Genomic DNA, 26,680 nt, shown 5'->3' with positions numbered 1-26,680 from the left:
ATTTGAGAGTGGGTGTCCTTGAAAGGCAATTATGCTCTTAGCAAAACATGCCATGAATAGGGTACTGTGTGAAAGGGGGTCCCCCCCCCCCCCAAAAAAAAAGAAAAACCCATGTCTTTACGTGCGGGAATGGGTGAAATTAAGGTATGTGGTGTGCACTCTACCGACATCATCACATAGGTGCCAAGTCATTTTTCTCAAAGTTAGAAAAGGAAAGTGTCCAATTGAGCAACAGCGTTCGTATGCGGCTAAAACCGGAAGCGAACATCAGAAGAATCTAGTCCCTGCGCGGATGAATCTGGCGGATCACTGTTGTCGGTCTCTCAGCTGATGTCAAATTAGAGGTAAGAGGGTCGGAGAGAGAAAATAGAGGAGCTGGTGCACTGTCTGTTACAACTACAACACTGGAAGAAATAGGTAACCCCGTTCAAACAAATGTATCGATTTTCAGTGACACTTGGCTTGACAGCCTTAAGACGTGTCGAAAATTCCACAATCGAAATTGATAAAATGAAATAATGCACCAGGCTTTGTTTAAGGTCTCGAATCCTGTCTGTGCTTTTCTGTTTTTGTGTCTAAAGGGTATCCGAGGCCATTTCGTTTTGCTAGCTGACGTGAAACCCAGAAAAGAAGACTATACACTTAGTTCAATGCGACTCAGTTGCAGCCTCACGTACATCGTTTGACTGGTGCAGTGAATCCGCAGTTCAGAGAATCACATCTCGTCTTGCTGGCGAAAACGCAAGCTAGCGACAAGAAGGCATGCTAATAAAAAGTAGCTCCAGTGCCAGTGCTAACTGGTAGCTGTATCCCTCTTGTTTGGTTTGGCAACGTTCAGAGTCAACGACTGTCTCCTATTGTACCTAATTCCATGTTAAGGTCAGTATTTTATTTTGAACTGAGCAGCTACCATAGCTCTTGGCAAACGATAACGAAGCTCCGGTTAGCCATTATGTCAGCTCACTGTTTGCAAGTAAACAAATTGGAAGCGTTGCTATCGTATCTGGCTAAGCTAGTTTTACCCCCCAAATAATGCGTGAACAACCTGGTCGTCAGTGCTAAGGTGTTTAAATATTGTGTTGGCACAGAACATTATATTTCATGGGTTTAAATGTCAGATGTCGCGTGTTAGCTCAACTTGTGTCTGCCTCTGAAACATTAAAGACAAACGCGAGTTGGCGTCACTGAGAGTAGGACATTGGCCTTCTATCACATCGGAAAACATTGGTGATCCTTAGCTTGCTATCCTTAGTTAGCCGTACTTGCGAGTTCTGCGTTCACATCGACACTCGCGGAAGAGATGCTGGATATGCCTGGTAACTGTTTTTTTTTTACGAATTCGACTATTTTGTGTTGCTGGCTTAATCATCGCGTACAACATCACGTCATGTAAGCTAAACTTTCCCAAGAGTCCTGTGAGTGGTGTAGTTAGCCAGTATGGTCTACAGACCAGAATTGTCACGATAGTTCGTATATAACAAGTTAGCTGGATTGATTGTAGCCTGCTGGCTTGCCGTGTGTCATTAATCGCCATCGATGCAATCGTTTTCGATATGTGACGCTAACCGGATTGTTTGGCGATCGGATGTGTATCCTGTCAAAAGGGCCCCGTCTCGACAGGACTTAAAAATAACATTGAACTGCAGGAACCGGGTAGATTCTATGGAAATCAAGCAAAGAAACAGATAAGTGAGTTTGGGTAAGAGCTTCAGGTTGAAAGGTGGACACACCGGTACGCCAACTACGCATTTAATCAACTCAATGCTCCATTAGCTGCTATACTTTTAGCCGACTGGATGTCGTGTATGCATTTACTAACAACGTGTCCTAATAATAGCCACTAACTGATCGTTAACCAGTTTTGGTTTGGGTTCTTAACACGTATACAGTGTACAAAAGGGACAAATCCTGTGGTAACATTTAAGGTACTAGCTTAACATGCTAGTCGGTGACTGTCGAGAGCGACGTCAAAAATCCAGTCCTCTATTATCAAGGATTGAACAAATAGACTCCGTTGTGTTTTATGGCTGGCGCATCAGAGTTAACTCCGGTTTGTTTAGTGTTGCCGACAACGTTGGAACTTAACGGAAAGGGTACGCGTCGTCCACCCGGACAGAAGAATAAACAAAGACCAGGATTCACTGTCAGTGAGGGCCTAAAACGGCCTTAGTATGTCGTATATTTATGGTCACTTATTTCATTTTTTTCCTTTAAAAATCGATGTTTTTCCTTTGTCTGAAATAGCCGTGAAAATCATTTTGTGATGTACGTCGGTAATTGTTGATAATCTCATGTGTGTGGGAAACGTGAATCGAGTGAAAACATTTGATTCATTCACTTGCAGTACTAACCACATCAATTGGAATTCATTCAAGAGATAGAATGTGCCTGATTTCTTTTGATGGTTTTACATTTAATCTAATCAAGTTTACTAATGGTTTATTCTTTGTAATTGACATGCATCAACAAGCATTTTATTCATTCATGAATGGAAGCCATCTACGTGAAATTCTTCACCACATGAACCCTACATGATAGTCGGTACTGTAATTGAATGTTAAATAAAAAAAACTGATGATGCAGAGAATCATCTGTTCTTCTGAAATGTAACCTATTCGGTTAAATAATCCTGGAATGATTGCCCTGTTTGTTCGTTGATTAGATTTAAATGACATTCTAATTATAGTCAAATGTTATATTGATTTTCCAAATACTTGCCAAATGTCGATACATCTATAGTAGTAGTATCACACTAACATAAGGATTTTCTTTTTCTTTTTTCCAAATTCTCTTTGATTACAGTGAATGGTAGTGTCTAGAAAGGGTATGTCCCTTCAGGAGAGAGGTGCCAATGTCCAACCGGCCTAATTCCAATCCAGGGGGGTCACTGCGCCGTTCACAGAGGAACACTGCTGCGGCCCAGCCACAAGACCACACAGTCTCTGGAAGGTATGTTTCTTTGTGAATAAATTATTATACTGTTTGTTAACTAGCTTATCATTCAAATGGTATATAACTTGACTTGGTGGGTTTTCTTAAATATCTTATTTAAATGAGTATATAACTTGACTTGATGGTTTTTCTTAGAACCTGAAATGGAACCTTTAAAGTTGAATGTCCCTAAGGTCAAGATATTTAGTTCAACCACAAGTTTCTGGAAAAATGAGCCACTCAAGTCACCTTCAAACATGGCGTTTTCACAGCATCTCGTGAGCTCAGTGCGTATATAAAGCAATGATTCTTCACCTTGTCGCGGTAATAAACATTGCAATTTCATACATGCTTTCACCACACCCTTCATAATTGGAAAAATAACATTTTCAAACTAAAACACAAGCATATATTTTATTAATGCACAAAGTTAAGCATGCATCAGTTCCACACAAAACAACTGTGGTCATAGAATAACAACAAAACAAAAACAGGCCAGTGAGTGTTCACTGCCAATCACTGTGCCTTGTGATGTTGCCTTAGGTTCGCCGCATACTGGAATCAACTAATGTCCGACCATCACACAATATGGCAGTTGCGCCTGTAACATGTCAGAAAATAGGGAAAGTACTTTTCACCCGCTTCTTCCGCATACAGTATTGTGAACTGCATAGAGTAGTGTTTGCCAAGTTTAATTGAGCCAAGGCACATAACTTGTAAAAAAAAAAGTCTTGCAGCATGCCATTTAAGAAAACTATTCGCAAAAACCATATAGTGGAAGGGCAGTTGATTGTGCTGCCTGTCACTGTGTGTGGTTGGCATAGATAAATTAACAAAAACATTTTTCTTGATAGACAATAATTTTTGGCAAAATAATTGACATTGGTTGATTTTCTGCGGCACACCACATAATCTCACAGCAGACTGGTAGTCAATAACGGACACAGGCCATGATAGTTTGTGCCGCTAAGCCAGTAGGTACACACAGTCTCTCGCTTGCATAAAACTTGGAAATAGTTTTTTTGACTGTGGAAAAGCTTCTCCAACATGGCGGCTGTTGGCACCAGGTAGCCCCCAAGGAACACTTGAGGAGTCTGTCGGCCTGTTCTAAAAATAGCTCAACAGTGTTGCGATATGTTATCGGAGTAATCATTTGAAAATGTGACATTTTTAGAAATGGCACATTTATCTGGTTTCTTATGAATAATAACGCGATCAAAGATAGTTTGAGCACATTTACAATTTAAAAAGTGGGTGTCAAACTGGTAGCCCTTTGCCCTTAATCAATATCTAGGAAGTAGCTCTGTTTCTCAGTGTTAAAAAGTTACTGCAGTTTTTATAAAGGCATGATTATGGTGACAATTAGATTCCACAACTGACTTTTGTTTCCTTGGTTTTAAAATATGAGAATATGGAACAAAAACAAAACAGAAGTTGACCATCTTGCCACAGCATTTTGTGTTCCACTCTACACGTATCATATCCAGAATGTGACTGGTATACTGGTAGTTTGAAGTTTGCCATACTTGCAAGAGCTAATGTTCAAAGGCAGTTGTCAAAAATTATTCGCATGGATTACATCTGTTATTCTCTGTGGTTTAAGTACAAACACCCACACTGTTCCTTGCACTTGACCTTTCAACCTTACAGGTTGCAGTCAGAGCAGGTCAAACAAAAAGCAAATTCCCCACCTGAAAGTAGAAGGCCTATATCTAAGGCTTCCAAAGCCGCAAGCAGCTCAGTCACTGGCCAGACCAGAGGGCACAGCTCAAAAAGGTACCCGTCCTCTCTACTTGGTAGTTCATTGCTTGAAATTGTTTAACATACGGTGTGCATTTTGTTATAAGAGTGTCACATGACATTTGTGAGCTCCTAGTATCTTAGATCACATTTTCTTGTTTTCCTTCCAACTTGACAGAAGCGGACTTGCTCTGTCTGCGGCATCTTTTGTACTGCAAGACGACCCAGAAGCTGCAGGGACATCTGAACAAGAGCAACAAAGCCACCAGTCCAAGAGCGAAGGCACCCGAGGACTGAAGCGAAGTGAAGCTCCAGACCAAATTAGCACTTTAGGACCGATACCAACAAAAAAGCCCAAATCCCTGTCCTTACCCAGAGATAATACCTCAGAGACCAGGAAAGGCCCAGCAAAGAAAAGGTCACTTGCTGCAGAACCACCTGTATCATCAGGCAGAGGACAAAGTAAGAAAAGTGGGGCCTCTGGGGCCTCACCGGTTCAGAAACGAAAGAAAGCGGATTCTCACCCCGATCTAAGTAGCGCCACCGTGTCCCTCTCCAATCGTACCGAGGGCAGAACTGTTAAACCCACCAAGCTGGCGTCAAAATCAGCCGCCTCAGCCAAAGCTGGGTGCAGCAACGTGACAGACTCCTCCTCTTCTGCCTCAACTTCCTCCTCCTCTTCCACAACAGGCACAAACAGTGCTACGACGCCAGGTGCCCGAGTTAAACAGGGCAAAGACCAGACTAAGGCACGCCGTTCTCGCTCCGCCTCAAGCCCCTCTCCTCGCCGTAGTACCCGTGACAAGGAGCAGGCCAAATCCAGCTCTTCAAAGTTTGAGTGGGCGACACGCTTTAACCCAAAAGTCAACCTGTCAAAACCCAAACTGTCTCTCACTGCGTCATCCAAAACTGAGACATCCAAACCAGGACCATCTGGATTACAAGCTAAACTAGCACGTGAGTTATCATTATTGACATGCAATACAGAATTGAATTGGCTTGACAACCCTCCTTGCATGGGCATGTGTAGTTTTATGGTCGGTGTATGATACCAATGCAACAATTCTAAGTAAATATGATGCATCAGGTTTATGTTGGTCTTCCACATGACATCTCTGTAGGAATTTTGTAAAAAGTTTAACAATTCTAAAACATGATTTTCAATACCTTCGGTTGGCGTTGCGAAGTTGTTCAAGTATTTTGAGAGCTCTGCTTGTCCATACTGCATTTGGATGTAAAATTTGTTTTTTTAGAAGAGAGGATAGTTTATCGTGCGGTGTGATCTGAGCCCTTAAGTCTTGTGTGGATGTTCACATTGCAAAAATGTTGAGACAGACACCATTTTCCTGTGGGGTTTTACCTCACAGTTATGATTGGCACATTGAAATATTTAGTATTTTAATTTAACTTTGCATCCACATAATAATGCCTCAAGTGGAAATTCAACTTGCACACAACTTTGTGTTGTACACCACTACCAAATAGCACACATGCAGGCATACAAGGAAAGATGTCAGAGTAAAAGGGGCACACAGAGTGCTGCACTTCTTGAGCTGCGGGAGTGGAAACTGCCTTGCTCAAAAACACCTCGACAGTAGCCAGGAAGCAAACTAGTGTCTCTCCAACATCTAGTTGCCGTTGTTACTTATATTTGTTGGCAGCAGAACAGTGGCCTGCGGACTCAAAAATTCTGAGGTACTGAGTTCTCTGCTGTTGTCAGGAACGCATACGGGGAGGCTGTGGGCACGTTGTGGGTTATAGATTAATACAATGACAATGCTACAATCGTCTGGATCGTCCAGTTTTTGATCTTGAGCTCCGAGGGAACTTTCATCTGGACATTTAAAATGAAAATAGGTTTGACTTTTGAACATTTTTCTCCATTCTTTGAATATCATTTAAATATTCTGATCTTCAATAAATGTCATGGTTAGAACAGTGGTCCTCAACCACCGGGCCATGGGCTGCAGGCTGCTGCGCTCCACACAGATGAAAGATTAAGAAACGTGGAGTACCTCTAATTTATTTATTAATCCAAGGCTGAAAAATATTTTACGTTGAAAAGTGACCGGATACTTTGCGTTACATCCATCAATGAAGGACTCTTGACACCTGTCACGATGCTAATCGTCTAGGTCAGGGGTGCCCATTAGGTAGATCCTGATTTACCGGTAGATCTAAGACAGGTCCCAAGTAGATCCGAGGAGTGTCGAGAAGAAAAAAAACAAACAACCATTTGTGTGTCTTTGTACATGTTAGTAATATATTTTTTTGTGTTAATATACACTGCACACTAATCATCTTATCAGTCTAATTTTCACTAAAAAAATATTTAAAAAATAAAATAAAGCAGGTAAATCTTAAATTTGTGTGCGTGCGCATGCCGGTAAGGGTAGATCCTGTGAGGTTAGTTGATCGAAAAGTAGATCTTCGATCCAAAAAGTTTGAGCACCCCTGGTCTAGGTCATGTAACGCTAATATTGAACCCGCAAGCAACATGAGTAAAAAAACGGAAGTGGATGGAAAGTTTCTTTACAACGGGCAAAAGACCAAGTAATGACATAACCACATGAATCTTTGACCAAGAAGAAATGGAAAGGTGTATTTCACAGTAAATCGTAGGCGACCTACTACTAGAATTCCGGATTTAACACGGCAGGTGATGCCCGTGCTCCAAGCCCGCTATGCACAATAAGCAGTGAGTGGCTCGTAGATTTAGCGTGGTGATAGTTATATTTGTTCTGTGGTGCTTTTGTTTGTCTGTGCATTTCTGGTGGGCGCTGCTAATATAGTTACATAAAAATGTGGCATATCTATTATCTGCAAAATGCTCGAGTTGTAGTGTTGCTCATATCATTCATGCAATTTGTGGTCCCTAGAGCACATTTAAACATTACCATAGTTACCATATTAAAACTGTTGCTCCCCTTGGATCAGTGGTCGAGTTTGGGGGTCCAATTCCCGGTCATTGCGACTTTATCGAAGTGTCCTTGAGCAAAATACTGTCCCCCCCCCCCCCCCCCCCCCCCCTCCCACACACACATTGTTCCTGATGCGGTGTCATGAGTTGGTAAATTAGTAGGACTGTGTAAAGCGCTTTGGGTACCAAAGGTTGAAAAGCGCTATATGTGTGACAGCCCATTAACCATTTAATTTCGGTGAATGGTTGCTGTTCCGCGAACGATATTGATTGTATGAACTGGTCTGCGGCAGAAAAAAGGTTGGGGTCCACTTTGTTCGAACATTTAGAACAAATGGAAAGCCCAAGGACCTATAGACCATAGGTATGGACTTGATGACTGCATGCACACGCCTGAATCAGGAGTATTAAAAAAAAAAATCTTTTGGACCAAATTGTACTTCTGTTGACTGATTGCATTATAAAGGATGCGCCAAGTATCCATAATATACAATAATAAATATTCATCCTTTCATTAATAACCACCCATCCCCCTCCCCGGCAAGCTAATTAAGTCTTGACTGAAGGAAGTTGAAGGGGAATACATAAAACAATAATGTGATTAACTCAAACACTGCTGTGAAGACTTTTACTGTATAACACCAGTCAGTTATCTACTTTTTAAGCCCCGCCATCTTGAAATGTGCAGGTTCAAAATGAAAACTTTGGCATTAAAGTGAATCGTACCTGTGGAAATGATTGTTGGGTCACACTGTTCTTAGTGAGGGACCTCAGTGTCTTGGGCTCTGAGCCCAAAAAGGCAGACTCCTTTTAAGGTGGCTTGGTTATCAGCCTATCTATCACTTGACTCGGTTATGTTTGTGGGCAGGCAAAGTCTCACAGCACTCTGGTTTGAACTGCACCTCTCCCAGTTTGTTAATCTCTCATCATCCGATACCTTAACACTGTATTCACAGCGTTAATGGTAAGTACAGCAGTACCAGTCCTCGTTCTGGGAGGCATTTTGCCTATAGTGTTGTTTTCATGCACTATTTGAATTTTGTCATTTGGTATTATAATCTGCCGTTTCATTTTATTGAAGAAATGAAATATGACTCTTGTGTCTACCATGTAACAGTGAAGGGTGCCCTGTCAAAGTGCAATACCGCTAGCCTGTCTAGAGGTACATGCTTTGAAAGAGACTTTTAACCACTGAAATTACATTTGCAATTGTGGTACTTTTTGAACAAAGGTTTTGACACAAGTCCCCTGCATACTTACATAGTTTCTCACCAGTTTTTCAATGTCACCATTGTTCACCTAAGGTTTGAGAGAATCTACTAAAAAGCGCAGCGAGTCTCCTCCAGCAGAGCTCCCCAGCTTTCGGCGGAGCACACGCCAAAAGACCACGGGCTCCTGTGCCAGCACCAGGTATATGTATATATGTGCCTCCATTTTGAGTTAGACTGGAGCAAATTAGTTTGAATAAATGTGCTCTGTACAAAAGACCCTTCTCTTGGTCCTATTACATCCAGGAGACATGAATTTGAAGCATTGATGTCCGAACTATCATTCACCAATAATTAATTATGTGACCCTTTTTAGTGTGTACATGTGTATTGCCACATTATTTTCCTTCATGGGACACCTAAAATTACTTGACGGGCCGGATCTAGCCCCATGGCCTTGAGTTTAACACCAGTCCGCTTTCTATTTCGACAATAAGACATGTTGAATTATTTTTTTGGTGCTCATATCGATTCTGCTTTTTACGTGCAGTCGGCGGGGCTCAGGCCTGGGCAAGCGTGGGGCAGCTGACGCTCGCCGACAAGAGAAAATGGCCGACTCTGACAACAACCAAGATGGGGCAAACTCGTCGGCTGCTCGCACTGATGAGGCATCACAGGGTGCCTCAGGTACCTCCTTACTTATTTACAGTCATTGCATTGAGAAACCAAACTTCTACATTGAGAAAAGGGACTAACTCAAATAAGTTTAGTCATAACTTCAGTGCTTTCCTCACAAATTAAATAAATCTACTCTACCATTGCAGCTTCAAGTTCAGTTACTGGAGCTGTAGGTATGACCACCTCTGGAGAGAGCGAATCCGATGACTCAGAAATGGGAAGGCTTCAAGGTACCTCAGCTCTACATGTCCTCAACATTTGTTTACCGCATGTTTCATATAGTCATTATGCCTACGCAAATGTTTTTTGTCTTAACCTGCCACCGTGTGTGTGCGTTAATAGCTTTACTGGAGGCCAGGGGTCTCCCCCCACATCTATTTGGCCCCCTGGGACCCCGGATGTCACAGCTATTTCACAGGACCATTGGCAGTGGTGCCAGTAAGTAGTATATTCTTATCTTTGCATCTGTCACTTTCGTAAGATGTGAAGAATTAGTTTAAAAATTGATATTATTCTTTGTCCAGGCTCCAAGGCTCAGCAGTTATTGCAAGGACTGCAGGCCACTGGTGACGAGTCTCAGCAGCTCCAAGCTGCCATCGAGATGTGCCAGCTGTTAGTAATGGGCAATGAAGAAACACTTGGTGGATTCCCTGTCAAGAGCGTTGTGCCTGCTTTGGTGAGTTTTATTCCATTAGTCTCTTGAAACATCTGTATGGACGAAGTGATTGGCTTTTCACGTAAAATTATGGCACTTTACCAATTTAACCAAATACATGTATTTGTTCAACTTCATTTCACAGATTACACTGTTGCAAATGGAGCATAATTTTGACATTGTAAGTATGCTGAAACGTGCTGACTATCCCCCCAGTGTTTTTCCTGTTTTAACATAATAATCTATGCCTCCAGATGAATCATGCCTCCCGTGCACTCACTTACATGATGGAGGCCCTCCCCCGGTCCTCAGCTGTGGTGGTTGATGCTATTCCTGTCTTCCTGGAAAAGGTAAGGACCCCCCCCCCCCCCCCCAACTGTTCATAACTATCTTGTGATAGCTAAGGATGACCTTTTTATACACACACTCACATGGAATGTCATGCAGCTTCAGGTTATCCAGTTTATTGACGTAGCTGAGCAGGCGCTGACTGCCTTGGAAATGCTGTCGAGGCGCCACAGCAAAGCAATTTTGCAGGCTGTAAGTGTGTAACGTTAGGCATATTATCATTGTTCATTGCTACTGCTAAAGTACTTTAGATGATCATGTCCCTCCTCACAGGGTGGGCTTGCTGACTGCCTGCTCTACCTAGAATTCTTCAGCATCAATGCACAGAGAAATGCCTTGGCCATAGCAGCCAACTGCTGCCAGAGCATTACACCTGATGAGTTCCACTTTGTTGCTGATTCTCTACCTCTGTTGACTCAGAGACTTGCACATCAGGTACTTGATGCCATCAAACCTGTCTGTCGACAGGTTTCCCATTGACGATGTTCACATGCAGTCAATAACCCTTTCATAACCTGGATATTGGCTATATTCTTGTTGTAAACACGGGCTACAAACAGAATAAGATCCCCAAGTTACACTTTTCTAATCCGAAAAATATGTTTCCGGAAATTCGACAGACTCACCAAGTCATTGAAAACAAATCGAAAGCTACTTTAATTGCACATGGTTTTTATTCCTTTGGATTTGTCTTTTGAAAATGACAGGAATGCTAATTGTTTTTGTACACATTGCTCTAGAATGTTTCAGATTTTCTAATTTTCCCATTTTTATTCACCATGCAGGACAAAAAGTCTGTCGAGAGCACTTGCCTCTGTTTTGCTAGACTGGTGGACAATTTTCAACATGAGGAGGTCTGTTCAATAATTTTGGTGGATCATTTATTAAGATCAATTTTTTGATTGCCATGTTTCACTAACCAATTTTTTTAAAAGCCAATTTTTATGTTTGAATCAACAGAACTTCTTGCAAGAGGTGGCATCACGAGACCTTTTGACCAACATTCAACAGCTGTTGGTAGTGACACCACCTATACTTAGCTCTGGGATGTTCATCATGGTTGTGCGCATGTTTTCCCTCATGTGTTCCAACTGCCCCTGCTTGGCAGTTCAGCTTATGAAACAAAGTGAGTAACCCTCGAACCCCAATGGTTCACACTTTAACATCATCTCTGATCCAACCTTTGACCTGTTAATCGATGGCAGGTTTGCTCAGCAGTGTATCTGTTCACACTGCTCAACAAATCAAGTTTTCCTGTATCATGCATTTTGCAAACAATTTATCCTCAGCACAGTTTCCTGTATTCTGTATGTGCACACAGCCATAACATCTCTGCCTTATTTTCCTTCCATCAAATTTTTCAGGGAGGGACGATCAGATTTTGCTCATCTTACTGATGAGGCATTTGTTTTAGGGCATCATTTTGCCCAGCGCTTTATCCCAGTGTTTTAAAGAGATTGTTTGTTATGGTGGTTTACAGTATAATTAACTGCAATTGGACAAGGAGAGCCAGTTGGCCAACACTTTTCAGCCATTTATTAAATGCCGGGAGACCAGTAAAACACAAACTAATCAGCACACTGCAATACTTGTCAAGAACTGGCATCATTTCATAAAGAAGCATTGCAATGCTAGGAGTTGCCTGCTAACCACAGACGTCTGTTTTCTTTTGTTTTTTTATTTTTAAATACCTTTTCAACAGACATAGCAGAGACACTGCGCTTCCTCTTGTGTGGGGCATCAAATGGCAGCTGCCAGGAACAGATTGAACTTGTACCACGGAGTCCTCAAGAGCTCTACGAGTTGACCTCCCTCATATGGTAGCACAGACCTTTCTCCATACATAACATTTTCTCTTCTTTTTCAATATGAACACATTGACTGGTACCATTGTACCTCTGTTTCTGAACAATGTTGATTGGACGAATGTGTGAAGCACCAATTTACATTAGAAAAATCTCTCAGCATGCCCCCATATCACAAAGCAAAACAAATAAGCGAATGAATACTAAAATAATGAAGATTCCTGCTCAATTAGCTCACAATTGTGATTGGTGAGAAATCTGGGAATGTGCAAAGATGACATATATATATACACACACACACACACACACTCACAGGAAGCCATGACTTAATCTGTTGTATGATTGACAGCAGGGGAATACACACATTTATTGAAACATCTGCTATCTAATTTAAATGAACTTATTTGTTCTGCTTATTAATGTCACTGTCACAGAAAGATGAACAACTATATTTTTTAATACTGTAATTAAAAATGTTTTTTTTTTAATAAATTCCTGATGAGCTTGGCTGGTACACACAAAGGCCATTGATTTTTATCCTGATTTTGCCACTTTTTACAGTATATCAAACACCCGACAATCTTTATTTTACAAGCAATCTTGTTTTACAAGATTGTCCTATAAGATTATCCTGATGTCTGCAGTGTGCTGGGAGGGGATTTGTTCCGATAATAGGGTCTAAAACGACTTGGGCCGACGATCTTAAATAATGAATGTGTTCAATATTTTTCCCCCAAAATTTTCGTGTGGGGAAAGCCTACTTGAGCTGTTTGATTCAGTGGGCTGTGACGTGAATAGAATGTGTCCAATCAGATAGGAACCCTGACAGACGAACGGGGAAGTGGAAGCAAAGAAAACAAAATGTCCTATCCAACATAGTTTTTTTTTTTTTTAAGTTTAAGAGCAGGTTCTGCAGATGCCACTGTTTTCCAATATCCTCTCTTGCCAACATCACCATTTTAGAATGCGCCACCTGCGGTCGTTTTGCAAAACACTTGGTTAACATGGAAGAAAATGTTTGTGTGCGCCGTTCTATGTTGAGATTATTGGAGCACACTAGACACAATAGGACCGCATCTTTTAAATGCACATTTTTTTTGTAATCTTACTGTGTGGGGTCTGCCAAAGAAAAATGCAAATGTTGTATCCTTACATTTTTAAACCCAACCTTCGACAAACAAAACGGAGATAAACAAACATGTACCTATATATCTTTAATATTCTGAGTAAAACCTCAGAAAAACTTAAAATAGTTGCACAACATTCTGAACTTCTTCTCCATCTAGTGAGCTGATGCCCTGCCTTCCTCGAGAGGGCATCTTTGCAGTTGATGTAATGCTGAAGAAGGGCAGCGCTCAAACGACGGAAGGAGTCATATGGCAATGGAGGGATGACAGAGGGCTGTGGCACCCTTACAATCGCATCGACAGCCGCATTATTGAGGTATTGATCTACTATCGACACATTGTGACATGTTGAATGTTTTATTATATTGTCATTGTGGACCCCTGGTCCATTTACGGTCCAAATATTGATGCCGTAGTGAATCATGATCAAATCGCTCATTCATATGAATACATTTGTAATTATGGCTGTGTTTGGTGATTGTCATGTCCTGCAGACAGCCCACCAGAATGGGGAAGATGAGATCAGCTTGTCAACTCTGGGTCGCGTGTATACAATTGACTTTAACTCTATGCAGCAGATCAATGAAGACACCGGAACTGCACGTGGTATTCAGAGAAAGCCAAATCCACTTGCAAATCCCAACTCCGGTAATCGTCTCGACTAAGTTTCTAAACCAGGGGTTTCCAATTCATTTTTCTCACGGGCCACATTCGGGCTGTTATGACTGTGAATTTTGTGAAACCATATGAATGTTTAATCACCTTCATTCATAATTACACAACAGATTGAAGGATAACTAGTTTGGAAATTAGACGTCAAGAATAATGGCTTGTCGAAACATTGTTCACGTTAATGTAATAAAGGGTTTGCTTTATGTAACTTTATGGATCACATTAAATGATTTGGTGGGCCAGATCTGGCCCTTGGGCTGTGAGTTTGATACCAAAGTTCTAAACCAAATCGCACCTTGTACTCTATTTTATCTAAATTAAACACTTGGTACATTTCTTTCAGTTATCTTAATTTCCGGACTATAAACTGCTACTTTTGTCACACGCTTTCAATCCTGCGGCTTATTTAATGATGCAGCCTGTCGAAAGATTTTTTCCAACGGCCGCCAGGGAGCACTCGAGCAGAAACGGTAACAGTGAGACTCTATCATGTCACAGTGTAAACAACCGGCTATGAGAGGGCGCATTTTACCCGTGTTTTGAGCTGCACTGCAATCCGAAAGCTGTGTGGCTGGGTCTATAACAGACTTAACTGAACACAAAATCATGTTACAATATGGGCAGCTGCGGCTTAGACCGGTGCAGCTTGTGCTTTTACAAAATAGTTTTGCCTTAAAACATGTATTGGGTGCGGCTTATAATCGGGTGCGCGCTATAGTCCGGAAATTATGATGGTAGTCCTTTTGAGCATCAAACTAAAGTGTCTGTTGTCGTCATTTGGTGTGTGGTTTTCAAGCCTATTGTAAAACGGTTTTTCCCTTTACTCCAGGGAGCCACCAGGAAGTTAGGCGAGAAGATGCACGCGCCCAGCTGATGAAGGAAGACCCTGAGCTGGCTAAATGTTTTATCAAAACTCTATTTGGGGTCTTGTATGAAGTGTACAGCTCCTCTGCTGGACCTGCAGTTAGACACAAGTGCCTTAGAGCCATCCTCAGGATCATTTACTTTGCTGATGCAGAGCTGCTGAAGGATGTGTTGAGGAACCATGCAGTGTCGAGGTAACCCAGTCAACTCAATTTTGAAGGTGCCAAAAAAAAAGCACATTTATTAATGTGACCAGGGCTCTATTTATTTGTTTATTTCTTTCTTCTTGGGGTAAGACAATTGACTTTTTTTCCTCCCCACAACCAGTCACATTGCCTCCATGCTATCCAGCCAGGACCTAAAGATTGTAGTGGGTTCTCTGCAGATGGCTGAGATCCTCATGCAGAAGCTGCCTGATGTTTTCAGTGTCTATTTCAGGAGAGAAGGTAGGTCTTAGATTTCGCTTTATGTTATTGTGCACGATGCTTTATTGCGGCTAATCTCGTTTTGTCTGTTTTGGAAATGCAACTTCTTCAAAATTAAAATCACTACTTGTGTAGTAATTACAAATTCCCTAAGAGACCATGAAGGAAAGAAAAAGATTTGTGTTCCCTCAGAATCATTATTCACCAATTTTTCTTTTGAGTGCTCGGCTCCAGACTTACCCCTAAATGGTCACATTTTGCCCCTAAAATTCGAGACGGTGCGAGTAAATGTTTCATCTGCTTGTGCGAACAGTGAATTTTTTTTAACAGTATTATGGAATATCATTTGTCGCTGAGGAGCCGATTTGCCACTGTTAAGACTGATGACATGGTCGCAAAGTTGATTATTTGAAAAAGCGCCATATGAACGCAACATATGTTCCAAACCAATCAGTAGCCTGTGCTTGAACTATTTCTACCTGTGGTACTTGAAGCACTGGCACACCTTGTCCCCAGTCGGAGTGCCTAGTGTGTGCTATGGAACTCCATTTCTGGTGCACTCTGAATTTGAGCACCGCACTGAACTTCACAGTAAACCAGTCTGTGCTCGGAGCATATTTCCATAGTGTGGATGTGGGGCCCAGGAATTGACATAAAATTCAATTTCAATCGCTAAATATAAGCCAATACGAAAGTAACATGATATACCAAATTGTTTTTTTGGAGACATTTTCTCAAAACCATGAACTCAGTGACTCATTTTATACATTGTATGCCGTGGTCATTTGTATGGGTAGGTGGATAGTCAAGGCCTGTTTTTGTCCTGTACCTCTCTACAGGTGTAATGCACCAGGTTAAAAACTTGGCAGAGTCTGAGAGCTTTCTAGTTACTAGTCCCCCGAAAGCCTGCCCCAGTAGTAGTACCAGTCTGTGTACGACCACAATCAGCACTACATCCACCACAACCACCAATAATGCGACTCCTGACTTGGGCTCTCCTAGCTTCCAGCACAGCATGGATGATTCACTGGACCTCAGTCCGCAAGGGTGAGTAGAGTTTGATTTTCTTTGCAATGTTTTTTTTTAATGACCAGTGGATTGACCTATTGTAATAAAAGGCTACCTGAGGATTTTTTAAAGAACTCTAAATCATTATGCATCATTACACGATTAGACTTACTTAAGATTAGACTTGTAAATTTCCCCCGTGTGGGACAAATAACGGATATCTTAATCTTATCAGTCGTAGCAACATGGTTTGACAATAAGTAGACATTTTAATTTTTAGTCAAAAGAGCCAACAGATCTTGAAGGGCAAGTCATGTTTTCTTTTACAGCCGCCACATTTGGTTATAACCGTATTTAACATGCTCCTGTTGTTTATACTTAGGAGGTTAAGTGATGTCCTGAAGAGAAAACGATTACCGAAAAGGGGGCCCAGAAGGCCCAAATATTCACCACCAAGGGATGATGACAAAGTAGACAATCAGGGTAAGTTTCTCTGAGTAAAATTTGGCTAATATTTACTACTCTGCCACCCTACTGTCAGTATGTCTTTCCAAACATCTCGTTGGTATTGTCGTGCACACACCACAGACACTGGAGCTTTTTCAAAAATTATAGAATGTTGATGATTCACTCAAAATTTTGTGCATGTTCTTAAGTTGAATTATATTTTTTCTCAACAGCCAAAAGCCCCACAAGTACTCAGTCACCCAAATCATCCTTCTTGGCCAGTCTCAATCCTAAAACCTGGGGTAAACTGGGTGCCCAAACCAATAATGCCAACTCCGAGCCCTCACGTACAGCGGGAGTGAGTGGCCTGGCAAGGGTGCCTCCCAAGGACTCAATTTCAAATAACAGGTGTGATCCAATAGAAAATAAAAAAAATCAATGTGATGTGAAATCATGAGTTTGAATACATCTGTGCTAATGTTTTTGATTTTTTAACGTATTTTGGCAGGGATAAAATCAAGGCCTGGATCAAAGAACAGGCCAACAAGTTTGTAGAGCGGTACTTCAACTCTGAAAAAGTGGATGGCAGCAACCCTGCACTGAATGTACTTCAGAGGCTTTGCACAGCCACCGAGCAGCTCAACCTGCAGGTATAGCAGGCACTTTCTCTGATACGTTATCTAGCCACAGGTAATGTCTTGCTATTTTATGTTCTGCTTCATAGGTCGATGGTGGTTTGGAGTGTCTTTCGGAGATCTCCAGTATTGTGTCAGAATCTGATGTGTCGTCTTTTGAGATTCAACACAGTGGGCTGGTGAAGCAACTCCTGCTTTACCTAACGTCTCATACAGATAGGGACTTGCTTAGTCGAGACTTGCGACTCAAACGGTTCCTCCATGTCTTTATCGGCTGCCCGGTGAGAAAATGTGTCTTGTATTATGAAAGATCACTTTTTTTTTTTAACCTTTGCCTAATTCATTCAGAAGCTCGATGTAAAAAGGAGCCCCTTTTTTTTAACCCCATTTCATTCTTGCACGTGATTAACAGGTTCCAGGAGCAGAGCCTGTAAGTTGTCTCGACCCAACAGAAAATGGGCCTTTCCTGGCACTGGTTCACAAAATGAACAGCTGTCTGAGTCAAATGGAGCAGTTCCCCGTCAAAGTGCATGATTTCCCCAGCGGGAATGGCAATGGGAGCAGGTCAGTTGGTTGGTTTGATCACCATTTTATTTCACCCTAAATTCATCTGTCTACATGAGTTTAATCAAGTGAATATGCTTCTGTAGAGGCTCACAGGCACTTAAGTTCTTCAACACACATCAGCTCAAGTGTCAGCTGCAAAGGCATCCAGACTGCACTAATGTTAAACAGTGGAAAGGAGGCCCTGTGAAGATAGACCCTCTGGCCCTGGTGCAAGCCATTGAGAGATACCTTGTTGTTAGAGGTGAGTGACAAGGGAGCAGCAGCTGATTTAAACATTCTCCCAAGTGTCCTCTATTGTGTAATTGAGCTTAACCATTTTTTTGCATTCGTGTATTATACAGGGTATGGCCGAATCAGAGAAGAGGATGAAGATAGTGATGATGATGGTTCAGATGATGAAATAGATGAGTCACTGGTATGCGAACAACTTGAAGCAATATGTGCATGCATTCCCCCCCCCCCCCCCCCCCCCCCCCCCGAAACTCATACAATTGTTTTGGTGTTGACCGTAATGTAATTCTATTGGTTATGTAGGCTGCACAGTTCCTGAATTCAGGCAGTGTACGTCATAGACTACAGTTCTACATCGGTGACCACTTGCTGCCGTACAACATGACAGTTTACCAGGCTGTGCGACAGTACAGCCTTCAGGCGGAAGAAGAAAGAGAGTCCACAGATGATGAAGCAAACCCACTCGGGCGAGCAGGCATCTGGACCAAAACGCACACAATATGGTACGTATTCCTTATGATCAGACTCTGAGTGTTTTTTTTTTTTTAAGTTTTTGGGACTGGTAGTACTGTAGCGACCAACTTTATCATTTGGTCGTACAACACAGAATTGGGCACATGCTTTGTTTTGGGCAGTACAGCATGACCATATTGGTGCCTGACAAAACAGGTCAGTTATTTTATAGAACTTTTAAAAGAAGACAAAAAAGGAAACAAAATGGTAAAAACTGAAAACATCAGTAAAAAGCAGTGAAATAATTGCTGACAGCTAAAGAACTTCTAATTTGCTTTAGTTGTATTAGTTCAACAAAAATAATTTGAATGCTTTCAATGCCGAAAGGACACCAAAATATTTTTTATTCAAGCCTTTTGGGTGAATGTAAAATCTCAGTTTGACAACCCAATCACTAGATTGAAGGATGGACCCACCCGGCTTGTTTAGATGTAATGACGTAAGTGACTAGATGGACCATTGATTGTAATTAAAATAGACAAGCGCGCAATCTCCATCGCCAAAATCTAGTGCGGGTCATAGGCGCCTCAGTCAATGTGAGTGGACTGAGGTGGAAGTCCTCATTTATATACACTTAAAACATGCACACACACTGTGCAACAGGACATTTGTACGAGCACACATTAAAAAAAAAAAGCATTGACAAGCATAATGGTCTCTCTTTCGAGCCATGTCATTTCTTAGCACAGCATTGTCCACACTGATTTGGTTTTAGCACATATACTTTTTTTAACGTGAAAATTGTCAGCTGCGGTACCAGCATCCTCGAGGTTCTCTGTATCTGGCCCAGGATGGAGTTTAAAATCAACACCCCGTGCTCAAGTTAATACATCTGATTTCAACCCACCCTCAGGTATAAGCCTGTTAGAGAGGATGAGGATGGCAGCAAAGAAACTGTTGGGGGGAAGAGGGGCAGAGCCCAGACTGCACCCACGAAAACATCCCCTCGCAATGCCAAGAAGCAGGATGAGCTGTGGCATGGTGAGGCTCTCAATCCTTCACAATGGAATGCACTTGCCTTTGTTAATGATTAGTTTGCAGTTGAGCAATGGTTAAGAAATCACTACAATGTTTATAGGGGCAAACATTACGCGAGTTAACATGTAAATGTAGCGGTGCCGTTATCCGTTTATTTCCAGATGGTGTGTGTCCTGTCGTCATCAATCCCTTGGAGACGTACCTCATTTCAGAGCCTCCGGAGAGCATAACCTTTGATGACCCCTCTTTAGATGTCAACCTGCTGCTGAGGGTCCTGCACTCAATCAGTAGATACTGGTTCTACTTGTATGACGTAAGTCACCACGAGTTACGAGGAGATGTCTTCTCAGCGAGTGCGTTTAGTTTAAAGATAATGGAAGCGTTTTGACTTGAGGCTGCTGCGACAGCATCTATATGTAATGCATGGACACGTCTCTGAACACCACGCAGTTGTTTTCGTCACGGTGACTCAGGAATTTCGGAAAGGCTGAAACGCACATTTTCAGAAGTAGGGAGTTTATGAAAGTAGACTTTACACCGACCTGATTGACTGGATCGAAATCGGTTAATAGTTTGCCTTTTATGGAAAATCGCACATCGACTGTAATGTCACAGTTTGCCTGATCTGTTAATGAAGTCGTTGATCGGATCAATGACTTCGATCAGCGAAATAAGACCAGAATAAACACAACCTCGTCCACTCCAGGGTCGTTCTGTGCTGCCATAGTTTATATGTGAGCCCCAAAGCTAATTGTTATTAGCTTTGTCGCATGTCTTGAGTGGAAAACCTTTGCGCCGGGAGGCAGAAGTTCCAACTCAGCGCCCCGCGACCATCCAAACAAAGTAATAGGGTTTCCTTTTTTTTTAACTAGTTAAAAAAAACTAAAAAACAAGCTACCACTACCGTATGTGTGTTATCCACTCACCATAAGCTACGTCTACTATGGGCCACACACACATGCAACCAACAAGCCGTTGTTTGAACAAACACAGAAATAGCTCTGTTGTTGACACGACGCACTAAACTATTTCTAAACAAGAATCCGAGATATGCCTCGGTAGAAAAGTACACAAACAAATGAAAGAAAAAATAATCAATCGCGGACTTGTACAACACAGTCGGCTTCCAACACAAGCCAAAAGGAGCAGTCATTGGCTACTCTTCGTAACTGGTATGTGTATGGACTTGTGTCCCGCTATTGAACCAAGATAGCAAACGCCCTGGCCACGTTTAATGACTACTGATGTTCATGCTTGTTTGTTTGTTTTTTTTCCATTTAATGTCAGGAGATATTGTAAGCATTACATGTTACCTTTAATGTTCATGTTTTTTTTTTAAGGATTTGGGGAGTTTCAATTCTTTTTTTTCCCCCAATTCGTTTTCACTACGGCGGGTGGTCAACTGTCGAGTAAATATGCAAGTTGTTTCAATAGATGTATTACTCCATCCTTTGCTAGAATTTGTGATTGGATATCGTTTTTGTATTCGCAGAATGCTGTGTGTAAGGAAATCATCCCCACCAGTGAGTTCATTAACAGTAAGCTGACTGCCAAAGCCAACCGTCAGCTCCAAGATCCTCTTGTTATTATGACAGGGAATATCCCAACTTGGCTCATAGAGCTCGGAAAGACGTGGTAACTGCTTCTCCCTTTCTCCTTGTCGTAGTAGTTGCAAATTGGTATCGACCCATTTTCTCATGTTGTCTTCTCTCCGCAGCCCTTTCTTCTTCCCCTTTGATACACGGCAAATGTTGTTCTACGTAACTGCTTTTGATCGCGACAGAGCCATGCAGCGCTTATTGGACACAAACCCTGAGATTAATCAATCCGATTCTCAGGACAGCAGAGTTGCACCACGTCTTGACAGGAAAAAGGTGCTCTTTAATCTTGTGACTGAACTGTTCAAACTAACACATTGTCACATTTGGCATGGAAAAAAACTTTGCATTGTTCGTGATCTTGTGCCGAGTTTGACTGTTTGCATTTTCAGCTCCATGTAAACTTTCCTTGTTCCTTCTTTAAAATGTAATTTTATGTCCAACTCTATCAGAGGACGATAAACCGAGATGAGCTGCTCAAGCAGGCGGAGTCTGTGATGCAGGACCTGGGTAGTTCGCGTGCAATGTTGGAGATTCAGTATGAGAATGAGGTAATTGAACTCAAATGCTGTAATGTCCTTTTAAAAGTCACTCAATGTTGATATACTTTTATTCATTCTGTGCTGTATGTCACACATAAAGCACGTTTGACAATAAAGTTGTATTCAATTCAATATACAGCAGGATGTCGTTTTACAAGGCGTTCTCCTTACAGTTATGGGTTTGATGTAACCTGAATTTATGCGTGTATATAAACTCTGTAGTCTGTCACCAGACTGTGCTCATGTAGTTGTAAGTGTTCATCCAGTAAATATTTCAAATATAGTAAAAGTACTTGTTGGGCCTAAATAGAAAATAACCCAATGAAAAACATTAATAATCGAAGTCATTCAGCATGTGTTCACGTACTGCGTCCTGAAATATTTTTACGTTGCATTAAAAATCAGACCGGAACAGGAGTTACTCTGACCCATACCCAAAAACTGCTTTTGTGGTGCATTATATTAAGAAGAGCATGAATAGTTGCTGTCCTTGTTCTCCAGGTGGGCACAGGTCTTGGTCCAACACTCGAGTTCTATGCTCTAGTTTCTCAAGAGCTACAGCGGGCTGACCTCGGTTTGTGGAGGGGTGAAGAGGTGACTCTGACAAATCCTAAAGGTACCCCCCTAAACTTCTTTTTCGATAATGCATTGTTTGAAGTAACTTCGATTACATGATCATCTGTGAATGAAACCGCTGCTAGTAATGCAATTATGCGGTTGCCTTTACCTCATGTCTGTTCCACGTTTCTATTGGATTAGGAAGCCAAGAAGGAACGAAGTACATGTTCAGTACCAGAGGGCTCTTTGCTGTTCCGTTTGGCAGGACAACCAAACCAGCACACATAGCCAAAATCAAAATGAAGTTCCGCTTCTTGGGAAAGCTAATGGCCAAAGCCATCATGGACTTCAGACTGGTAAGGAATTGGTTGTTCGGTGTTTTTGCTGACACGTTACCCCCTACATATTGTTGAGTTGAATTTACAGTGTATCCAAAAATCACAAACTGTGGCTAATTTTCATTTCATGTATCGACAACTATCATGAATAAAATGTTGGCCGATGTCAAAATGTACCAATGTAAACATGTTTGCAAGACGGACAGTGTGTCACTCTTAGAACCTAAATTGTGGAACGCAACCCGTTGCCCAACTCAATTAGTGCTTGTGTTGTTATTACCAGCTGGACCTGCCGCTGGGGCTGCCATTTTATAAGTGGATGTTGCGGCATGAGATGTCTATAAACTCTCATGACCTGGTCAATATTGATCCTGATGTTGCCAAATCCATCCTGCACTTGGAGGATATTATTCGCCAGAAGAAGAGGCTTGAACAGGATTGCTCGCAGGTAAACTGACTGGATTATTCTTCATAAAAGAAAAATAAGCAAAAGTGACGTTTGATGTGGTGAGTCGTCCATGGCAAAGCGTTGAGAGGCTTGACATTAGTTTCTGTAACCATTAATTTTGTTCATCTTCTAATATGGCCCCTTTGTTTTATATGAGTCGATAAACGTTTGATTAACCCTTGAATTGATCACAACAGCTACTTGCTTTACAAAGTATTTGATATTCACAAATGAATAACCTTCATGTTTTTGTGTGTAGACGAGAGAGACATTACAGCAGGCACTGGAAAGCCTGAATATGAACGGTTGCTCAGTTGAGGATCTGGGTCTGGATTTCACACTGCCAGGATTCCCCAACATCGAGCTGAAAAAGGGTGGAAAAGACGTGCCCGTCACGATCTACAACCTTGAGGAGTATCTCAGGGTATGGCATCACTATTTCTCCTTCTTGTCTCTTTCAGTGGATAAGCAAGAGGCTCGTTCAGGAACAGCGAGGATCACTTATTGAACAAAAAAATAAGATTTGTCAGTCATCCCATTTCCACATAATCACCAAACGGGTCTTATTTGCATTGGGGTCTGGGGACTACTATGAAAGGCTGTCGTTTTGGGGGTAGGGTGCTATTGCTGGAATGTGTTTTGGCTCCTTGATGACCAAAATGAACCTGCTTGTTTGTCTCTGCTAGTTGGTGGTGTACTGGACTCTTAATGAAGGCGTGTCAAGACAGTTTGAGTCTTTTAGGGAAGGCTTTGAGTCAGTCTTCCCACTACATCACCTGCAGTATTTTTATCCAGAAGAGGTAAGTCCCCACTTTGCCATGTCACTGAACTTGGAGCCCCTCCGTCACTTGGCGACCTTTCCCCGCCTCATCTTCAACTGTGCTTGTCTCTTCATGTAGCTTGACCAGCTGCTGTGCGGCAGTAAATCAGAGACGTGGGACGTCAAGACGCTGATGGAGTGCTGTCGGCCGGATCACGGCTACACACATGACAGGTGGGCTTGCATCTTATCCTATTGATTAATTTTGCCCTAATTTTAATACAATGCAGACAGCGTGCAATATGAGATGGTGAGTTTCCGACTTAATATTTGACCTCATCACCCTACAGCCGGGCAGTGCGGTTCCTGTTTGAAGTGTTGAGCAGCTTTGATGCCGAGCAACAGAGACTTTTTCTGCAGTTTGTCACGGGAAGTCCAAGACTGCCTGTTGGAGGTGAGTCGTGCACACACGTTCGTTCACTTACATGCACATCGTTAGGCCTCTAGATCCAAAAAAATGCAGAGCATGTCTGGACTATGTCAGCGCCACTCAGAAGACCGCACTTTGCCGCTCAGGTTTCCGCAGCCTAAACCCCCCCCTGACGATTGTGAGGAAGACATTTGAGTCGACGGAGAACCCAGATGAGTTTCTCCCTTCAGTTATGACCTGCGTCAACTACCTGAAGCTTCCTGACTACTCCAGCATTGAAATCATGCGAGAGAAACTGTTGACGGCAGCTCGCGAGGGCCAACAGTCGTTTCACCTTTCCTGATCTCTCCACATCTCACATTCAGATGCCTTCTTCAGCGACTGAAATCATGACTTCACTTCTCAGTTTTTTTCCCTTTTTTTTGTAATCCTACATTAAGGCTTTCTCGTACAGCCTTCTTGTTAGAGAAGCAGCTTGCAGAGAAACGTTAAATATATATTTGCTGCCCCGACTCTCAAAAAATATTTAAAAGAAAAAAAATAGAAAGGTGTTCCATGACGCAGATGTTCAAACAAAAAAACAGAGTTAAACCTATATCAGTAGTTGAGTAATGTTTAAAATTGATGAAAACATCTGGGTGGTATTTTAAATTGCATTGCTGTGTGATATTAAAAAAAAAAGCAAACAAAAAGGGATGTCTCCTCTCCAAAGTGGACAATGTGGGTGTGAGGGGAGGGTGGGGAGGGTCCATCAAGCAAGCTAGGTTTACTTTAGCTCCAAAGATCATTTGTACAGACAAATTTGCAGACTTTGCTCATTCTATACATTTAATAGAATAGCTCCTTGTTCGTCATTTTCCCACATTTGTCCGTCTGCATTCTCTTGTTTTGTTGCCGCACCACCACCCACTGTTTCCAACCCGTTTGTGTGCGTGTTCACTCTTCGTTAGCTTTCCCTCTCATTCGTCCTCGCTTAAATTCCAGTTGGTTGAATGTGGGTAGTGGTAAAACACATATTACCGTTTTCCTCTTCCTACCCAAGTTGGATTGTGTTCTGGCCTCCACGTTTATAGAGCTTCAGCTCAGATGAAAAGTTGTTACCGATGTATTGATCTGGTTCAGGTGTTTTGCTCTTATTTTGCTAGTGTTCGCGTCTTTCTGTTGAGCCCTATCAGATTTGTAGGGTTATCATGAGCAACCCTCAACACACAATGTAGCCGGGCACAAAACTTTGACTGGTCTCATTTTATTGTTTCATGGCCAGATAGCATTTCAAGTTCATTTATGGAGTTAAATTTATATGGAGCTTCACACCCTGTTTGAGGTGAGAGTGTCTGCTCTTTATTTTTTTTCTATATGGTCTTTTATTTCTTGCTGTAGTATTTTTTTCTTGCACTGCTGGCTTGGGGAAAAAAACTGGTGTGCACCTGCAGTCCGTGACCAGGGGAGGGCGCCACTTTGCTTTCCTGGCCCAATCGTTCATGTGCTGTTTCTAAGATCTGCAATAATTTACTGCATCAGGTTCATGTTTTTACCTGAACATAAATAAAGTAACTGTTTGACTCATGTTTGGTCATTGCTTTGCTGCTCATCACTCATTGTATTGTAGCCTCTCCAAGTCGAATGTCCCTTATTAAACCATATTCGAGAGATGGCATGGCGGTTTCATGCGCAAAGGTGGGTGCATACGTGCATATTCATCGAAATTAACTTACTGTTGCTGGCATCGTTTCTCTTTTTGATAACTGCTTTAGATTTTGCTTAATAGTTAACCAAAACACATGAATATTCAATTACTAATAACTACCAGTTTTATTGTGTGACGAAAGCGTGACTGTTCGCTAGGATGCTAAAGCTCAAGAAATGGCTTTTGAAACCCTTTCCAGACTAATGGATGTTGTTTACTTTATTTCTCGACTGTTCTGGAAATTTTGGGGACGGTATAATTTGGTTGCAGCTTTGATGGATCTGTTGTCCAAATTGATTTTGTCAGGACCTAATCTTTTGAAGTGATTTCGTGATCTGTCTTTGTTCATTTGGCTTTGATTAGAATTTAGTTTGATCTTGTTTTCCTTGTGTCCCATGATCTGTATCCCCTTTCTTCCAATGGGCTCTCTCAACCACTTGTCTTCGTTGTCTGGTCAGTTTGTATTTAGTTCGCGGATTCCGTTCTGTCTTTCTCGGTTCATGATCAGAGTCATCTCTTGTCTTTTTTGTCTCAGGCCTTTTCAAACCTAGACAAGTCATGTTGCTT

General features: G+C 41.9%; 1 protein-coding gene and 1 long non-coding RNA gene across 9 annotated transcripts; both read left to right on the top strand.

The window, feature by feature from the left end:
• Positions 1 to 210: 210 nt before the first annotated feature.
• On the top strand, positions 211 to 25,992 carry trip12 (thyroid hormone receptor interactor 12). 8 transcript variants are annotated; one of them, XM_052077883.1, is made up of 42 exons: positions 211 to 344; positions 2,803 to 2,949; positions 4,582 to 4,707; positions 4,850 to 5,628; positions 8,896 to 9,001; positions 9,350 to 9,486; positions 9,624 to 9,707; positions 9,820 to 9,915; positions 10,002 to 10,153; positions 10,278 to 10,313; positions 10,387 to 10,482; positions 10,580 to 10,672; positions 10,754 to 10,915; positions 11,266 to 11,334; positions 11,441 to 11,606; positions 12,183 to 12,300; positions 13,572 to 13,728; positions 13,907 to 14,060; positions 14,914 to 15,142; positions 15,276 to 15,394; positions 16,213 to 16,420; positions 16,764 to 16,864; positions 17,062 to 17,236; positions 17,337 to 17,478; positions 17,553 to 17,744; positions 17,876 to 18,027; positions 18,114 to 18,271; positions 18,372 to 18,445; positions 18,565 to 18,764; positions 19,628 to 19,755; positions 19,914 to 20,065; positions 21,245 to 21,387; positions 21,470 to 21,626; positions 21,803 to 21,901; positions 22,394 to 22,508; positions 22,652 to 22,806; positions 23,072 to 23,236; positions 23,496 to 23,660; positions 23,923 to 24,036; positions 24,136 to 24,230; positions 24,347 to 24,450; positions 24,573 to 25,992. In XM_052077883.1, the coding sequence occupies exons 2-42, from the start codon at positions 2,852 to 2,854 to the stop codon at positions 24,767 to 24,769; spliced, it is 6,168 nt and encodes a 2,055-aa protein (XP_051933843.1). In that variant the 5' UTR covers positions 211 to 344; positions 2,803 to 2,851; the 3' UTR covers positions 24,770 to 25,992. The 8 variants fall into 8 exon arrangements, with proteins under 8 accessions (XP_051933843.1, XP_051933840.1, XP_051933846.1 ...); XM_052077880.1 differs by lacking the exon at positions 211 to 344 and adding an exon at positions 347 to 417; XM_052077881.1 differs by lacking the exon at positions 211 to 344 and adding an exon at positions 480 to 879.
• On the top strand, positions 5,635 to 8,889 carry LOC127608693 (uncharacterized). Its single transcript, XR_007964310.1, has 3 exons — positions 5,635 to 6,806; positions 7,135 to 7,863; positions 7,940 to 8,889. It is a non-coding gene; the product is annotated as an uncharacterized LOC127608693 (long non-coding RNA).
• Positions 25,993 to 26,680: the final 688 nt, after the last annotated feature.

Source organism: Hippocampus zosterae, chromosome 10 (genome assembly GCF_025434085.1).
Source record: "Hippocampus zosterae strain Florida chromosome 10, ASM2543408v3, whole genome shotgun sequence".
In the NCBI taxonomy this organism is placed as follows: domain Eukaryota; kingdom Metazoa; phylum Chordata; class Actinopteri; order Syngnathiformes; family Syngnathidae; genus Hippocampus; species Hippocampus zosterae.
The sequence above is the reverse complement of the archived record's forward strand: the minus strand, read 5'-3'. Positions and strand labels throughout refer to the sequence as shown.